At 37.2% G+C, this 6,801-nt stretch overlaps 1 protein-coding gene across 1 annotated transcript; it reads left to right on the plus strand.

The window, feature by feature from the left end:
• Nucleotides 1-553: 553 nt before the first annotated feature.
• On the plus strand, nucleotides 554-3,326 carry LOC149176024 (uncharacterized). The gene has a single exon (XM_089419833.1). The coding sequence runs from the start codon at nucleotides 744-746 to the stop codon at nucleotides 2,889-2,891; it is 2,148 nt and encodes a 715-aa protein (XP_089275959.1). The 5' UTR covers nucleotides 554-743; the 3' UTR covers nucleotides 2,892-3,326.
• Nucleotides 3,327-6,801: the final 3,475 nt, after the last annotated feature.

The following is a 6,801-nucleotide window of genomic DNA, read 5'->3' on the forward strand; positions in this document are numbered from 1 at the left end:
AGTTTGGATCAAATATTGTTCTGTTGTTTAGTGTGAGTTTGGTGAATATGGCTTGGTCAACCGCAATGAAAAAACAAAATAATACAAGAGGGTGCAGACGTCTCCGAAATGAAACACCTAGGGAGGGAAGATGAGCTTCCTCCTTGCAACTTCCAAGGCAAACTAGCCAGAAATCACAAGCTCGACATATCAGTGTTGCGACTCAAGCTTATGTCACAGGCAACCTTGCCCAGGTGAGACCAAGGTTAATTTTAGGGGCGAATAATAGCCCAAAGGCGAAATTTAAGGTTTTTTATATTTTAATGGGGCGAATTTTTAATTAAAATAATAATTTTTTTTTTATATAATTAGCCCATATTTTATTTAAAAATTAATTTATTTTTTTATTTTAGCCCAGGGCGGATAAACTAACCGAATCGTATTTGATCAAAATCGCCCCATTTTGATATTTGCGGAATCGTATTTGATCAAAATCGCCCCATTTTGATTTACAGTCTGGATTTTCTGGTCTGGGAGTGGTTTGTGAGGGTCAATTTGGTCCAGGGAGGGAGTGGTTTGGTTATGGGATGTTAGATTTATTTTGAAATGGAGGGCGGAGGGAGGGCGGCTCCCTGTTTTGACGGATTCAGCCCGCTGTTTTGGAGAATTCTGGCAATAGACCTGATAAAACTGCATATGATTCTATTATTTCTATTCTCTACAAGGCAAGAAAGATTGATCTTGCTAATAAACTCTACGAGCGGATGCTTTCGGAAAATCCGATCCCAGATTTTCCCACTTACAGGCTTCTCATGAAATGTTGGTGTGAACAAGGAAACCTTTTGAGAACTCGAGCACTTGGAGATGAGATGTTGACGTTTGCCCATCTTTCCGAGCAGGAAGTTTATTCTTGTCTTTTGAAATGTTATTGTATAGCAGGGAGGATTGAGGAAGCCCTTGAACTGATTCATGAGATTAAGGAGAGAAACCTTTTGCCTGAGCCCGAGATTTTCCACATGCTAATTAAAGGTTTGTGCAGAAACGGAAAAATCGATGACGTTATGCAGTTAGTCAATGTCATGAAAATGCAAAATTGCACACCTGATGAAAATGTTTATGGCATCCTTGTCGATGGTTACTTGAAAAGAGGCCAGTTGGAGAAAGCATTTGAAACAATGCATATCATGAAAGAACTAGGTTACATTCCTACTGTTTCGACCTACACTGCATTGGTCCAGCATCTTTTCAGGGAAAACAGATACAAAGAGGCTATTAAGCTCTTTGAGGAAATGCAGGAATGTGGTCGTGAACCTGATGTTGTAATGATCACAGCAATGATTGCTGGGGAGGTAAGCCAGGGCCACATTTCCGAAGCGTGGGAGCTTTTCAATGCCATGAAAAGCAAGGGACTAAACCCCACTTGGAAAACCTATTCTATATTCATCAAAGAGATTTGTAAAGCTGGTAAGTCAGAGGAAGCTTGCAAGCTTTTGTTGGAGATGAAGGACAGAAGTATAAATCCCGGTGCCAGGATCTTCCAAAATGTTGTTCAGTCTCTAGAGAATGAAGGGAAGCGAGACAAGGTTGTTGAAGTGACGAGAGTTAAAAAATCATTTAATCTTGTTCAGGTAGAAAAGGAGGCCGAAACAAGAATTAGTCAGACTGATGTTCCACATTTCAATCTTGACTATGCCATTGATGAAGACAACCAGAAGCTTTTAAAAGATGGCCATGCTGTTCTGCTTAAGAATCGTCCAAAACAAATGCAGTCCGATTCTAATGTAGAGGCAAGATTTATATTGGAAAGAGACTATGCAGACTATGACTTTCAGAAAATCCGTGGAATTCTTTTAAACAACAAGAATCAACACTCCCTAGAAGAAGCTCTACAAGAAAGCGAGGTGACCTTCACCCCATCTCTTGTGATTGTTGTTTTGCACAGCTGCCAGAAACATGGATATGTTGCGCTAAGATTTTTCTCCTGGGTCGGGCAGCAGTCTGGCTACTGCCATACTACAGACACATACAACATGGCCATCAAAATCACAGGCAGTGCAAAAGATTTCAGGTATATGAGAGGCCTGTTAGCATATATGAGGAGCGAAGGTTGCCCTATTACAGCTAATACATGGACTATCATTATAACTCAGTATGGTAGAGCAGGCCTGACAAATGATGCTTTGCTAAAATTCAAAGAGATGAAGGATGATAACTGCAAGCCTAATGCAAGTACATATAAATATTTAATCATGTTTCTTTGCGTAAAGAAAGGAAGAAATATACAGGCAGCAATGCAAGTATTCCAGGAGATGTTACATGCTGGTTTTATGCCAGACAAATCCCTTTCTGGTGTCTTCCTTACGAGTTTGTGTGAAGAAGGAAAGCTGATAGATGCTCGAAAATGTGCTGATGATTTACAAAGAAGAGGGTGTTTCACAAGTCAAATTATTTATTCAATACTTGTAAAAAGCTTCTCCAGGGTAGGGAAAATGTCTGAGGCCCTAGAATTGGTGGATAAAATGAAAAACTGGGGATGTGTCATTGATGAATATGTGTATGGTAGCCTTCTCCCTGGTTTGTTAAGAACAGGTCAAGTAAGTAAGGCTTTAGAAATGTTGGACAGTATGAGGGATGTAGGTTATTTACCTACTGTTCATATCTATACTGCTCTGATTATTCATTTCTTTAGGGAAAATAAATCGAAGCAAGCCTTATGGTTTCTTGAAGAAATGAAAAAAGCTGGTTGTGAACCAACCGTTGTTACATATACAGCATTAATTAGAGGGTATATGAATGAGGGCCTAATGTCTAATGCTTGGAATACTTTCAATCTCATGAAGGAGAAAGGGCCTGCTCCTGATTTTGAAACTTACTCTACATTCATTCACTGTCTTTGTAGGGCTGGTAAATAAAAAATGGCACTGGAACTACTCTATGAAATGATGGAAATTGGTATTCACCCCAGTGCTGTGAACTTCAGGACTGTGTTTTTTGGTTTTAACAGAGAAGGAAAACGACAAGAAGCTGTGAGGGTGCTGCGGGCCAAATGGGCATTGTCCAGAAGAAAAGCTTATATTTTACCGAAGTATGTGTCTTTGCAACCAACTCCTTTTCCACAATACTTGTAGAACATAGAATTTACCAATCTATTGGAATTTGAATCATTGAAGTTACTATTGGAAGATGAGTTTAAAAGCAGTGCTGTCATTGTATCATTATATTTCACATTTTCATACTAAACTAATATCCAAGCAAAATCCATATTTTGGTTAAGAATTTCTCTGATGAACCAGGCCTTATTGTTAAGCACACTATTCACGCTTGATTTTCTTGGCACAGCTTGTATAATTGCAATTAAGATGTTTATATGTGATTTGGAACATAAACAATATTAAGGCCACCGTCAGCCTTCAGGATCTAACATTTTACTGGTGTATTGTGCGGACCTGTTTAAACTGATGGTTTTAGGAACTGGCAGCTTAACCAACAATGTTAGGATTACAGAGGATGAATAAGCTGACTAATTTAAGTTCCTATGGCCAATATAAATAGAATCTTAGATTGAATGTTTGTCAAGTATATTTCTTGGAAATTATCAAGGAACTTCCTTTATTCCATCTGACATGCTCTGAGTAATGCAACCAACTTGCCATCTACTTTTAGTTTCCGAGTTTCGACCTCTTGTAACTTTTGTCCACTCCCATGCTGTAGTTTTTTTCTGTAAATAGAAACAATTTGAATACTGAAGCAATAATTACATGGATGCTGTTAGAATTCGTGACAACAATTAAAAGAAATTGGGAAAAATAAAATTTACTTCAAGTAAATGTTTTGTAGTTTGTATAACAGGTGGCAGTTCATGTAACAAATGTAATGGTGCCAAGATAGATATATCTGTGTAGCCTGAGAGATTTATGTTGGTTCATGTAACAAATGTAATGGTGCCAAGATAGATATATCTATGCAGGCTGAGAGATTTATGTTGGTTGTAAACCTAATTGTAATCTTATTCATTGAGCAATAAAATACCATACCTTGCCCCATGGATGTTTCCTTGATACACTATCAGGATTTTACCACGTAAAAAATTTAGTGTTGTTTGAGTGCTTCTAGGTTATCTTTGTGTCATTGTTTTTCTGCATTTAACATTTTATTCGGGCCCTAATTACCAGCAAGTGGTATTAAACCTAAACAGCCGACTTCTGGATGCACTTTTTGAGACAATCACCAAGTGTGCAGAGGTCTATTCATGCATGCTGCAAATGTATGGGAGAAGCAAGCTGTTTGTTGAAAGGTTCATCAACTATGCAAAGGTCACGAAAACCCTAGCTATCAAGCAGTGATTTATAAAACAGAGAATGCCAAGCCAACTGAGCAATGGCATTCATCAACTCCTATATCTTCAGACTTGATTGTTTCTCTTGAAGTCTCATCTTCCTAAGGCTAGTGATTGGTCAGAAAGAAGCCCTGACTTTCAGTAGATGAGCTTTTCTCTAAACAAACCTCTTGATGTGGAAGTAATAGTGGCTTTCCTTGACCCTGTCAAGACTTCCAAATTAAGCTTTCCATCTTATTATATTTTAACCATTTATTTTTCACATGCTAAGGGATGGAGGCTCTACCCTTTCCATACTTAGATTTCTGGTTGATCAAATTTCTTCCTCAGGTAGCAATACCCTTTCATTTGGCTTAGCATTAGCTTTTGAGTTTTGGGCATGGTAGACATACTGTAAGCTGGCTTGGGAGGAGGGGACCAGGTCCTGAATCCTGTCAACCAACTTCTGTAGGAAATTAGGAATAATTCAAAGAAAGTGATGTTGTTTCAATGTTATACAAATGAATTATTATATTTTATGTCTTAAAATTTAATAGTTTCCCATTATCATTGTTATTATTATGTTTAATAGTACATATTTTGTTGGCTTATCATTATTTAATCATTGTGCCATAAATCACTCGGTTGTATTTGGTGTGTCTTCACAAAGAACCTCTGTCCATCTCAGAGGACAGGGTAGACCATATAGTGCGTGTAAAAAAATGTAATGGAAGTCAAGCTTGAAGTATTTCTGTTTTCTTGAAGCATGAAATCTATTATGTCAGTCTTGTGGTTTTGTAGACCCCGTGGTATTAAAGGGTCCTGTGAGTGGTTTGAGCTTCATAGAAAGTCATCCTTATTCTACCAGTTGGATCATAACCACAAAGTTTGCAGCCTTTAATGTTTCATTGAAATAAAAAATGTGGAAATTAAACTTGACAAATGAAAAGGAAATGGTAAGGCTTACAATATTAGAACTTCTGTAAATGTTTTCCCTTGGTTAGTTTTTAAAGGTAATGGCTAAACCAGCAATTACCTTTAAAAAGATCCAATTCATTTCTCAGAGTGGTGCAAGTATTGCACTAGGCCCTCTTTATTTTGCATGGCCACATTTTTGTTCAGGCTAAAGTTGGATTTTTGATCTTCTTTTTTTGGTTTTTTCTTTTTTCTTGTTAACCCGTAACAGGGTTTCTGCAATAGAAGAGGGGTTGTGTATTCTTCCTGACCAGTTGGCCATTGCGGTGGCACATTGATGACAACCAATCTATGTTCTGAAGGACACAATTACATTATATACCACCTCTATGCCATTTCTGTAGATCAAAGTGCCAGACATTATGCACATATTGAAGTCAAGGACCATGTAGGCTGGTGCCACTTGTTCGAGATTCAACTCTTGGGAAGAACACCATTTCCAAGGTCCTCCAAACTTGTAAGCAGCGGCCTACAATTCAACTCTTCATTTAGTTGAACAACACTGTTGGTGGACCATCCTTAGCATTAACCATTTTCTTACAGTGAGCTACTTGGTTCTTGATATTCCTGACAAGTAGAGCTACCCTTACTAGCACTCAACTGTGTAAAGCGCCTTTTCCAATTTTTCCTGAATCACTGCCATGTTAACTCTGTCCATTGAAGGAATGCATGCAGAAGTTTTTATATCCTTTGTTTTATGTTAAAGTGTTTGGATCAAACAGTAAACATGCAGGTATCCTCCTTTTTTTGTTAAGGGATTTGTAGTCCCTCATACCCTAGTCTACCCAGATTGTGGAACATGTAGTTTAAGAGGTTAATTACTCTGCCTAGTGAGGCATTTTGTTGGCAACAAAGCTTGAGGTTTGGCAGTCTCAGACTTCAGTCATACATTTTAATAGAAAAATAGAGAGGCAGCATAATGTTTCAACATTAATAGAAGTCTAGTTTCCAATGAAAAGTGTTGAACAAAGAAATCATTAAACATTCATAGCACAATTTGCCGAATATGAACTTGCCAACTTAACAAAGATTCAAATAGGTGAGATGAGATGATGAAGAGATATTCTAAAAATGTACATACACTGGCCTCACAAAGAAAGTAGGAGAGAGAATAGGAGAATTATATTAAGATTTTCAGAATGAATGTACAGAAGATTCGATGCCTATATCTATGTGCCATCCTCTTACATATTGAAGAATCAATTATGATTGAACTACATAAATAGTAATAGGTTAACAATAATATATGTATGACCAATAACATAAGAGATTATATATGAATGACTAGAATAAAACGCTGAAATAAACTAAATACAAACTGTCAATATCCAATTAACATAAAATGATATCATGAGTAGAATTTTTTTTATACGGATAGAGAGAAATGCTATCCTCTTCAAGTAACAAGTAGCCCCTATTTTATCCTAAGATAACAGCTATAATTCAAATCATGTTTTGCTAGATTCAATACCCTAGATTTAGAAATAAATGACTAAATACTACAAGGAAATAGCATTACCCCATAAGCTTTT

Source organism: Pinus tabuliformis, chromosome 4_1 (assembly GCF_031772625.1).
Source record: "Pinus tabuliformis cultivar Carrire ecotype Pingquan chromosome 4_1, CPIR1, whole genome shotgun sequence".
NCBI lineage: Eukaryota > Viridiplantae > Streptophyta > Pinopsida > Pinales > Pinaceae > Pinus > Pinus tabuliformis.

Bases quoted from the DNA above. Each gene is read 5' to 3' on its own strand.
- LOC149176024 (XM_089419833.1), top strand. From the start codon at position 744: ATGCTTTCGGAAAATCCGATCCCAGATTTTCCCACTTACAGGCTTCTC.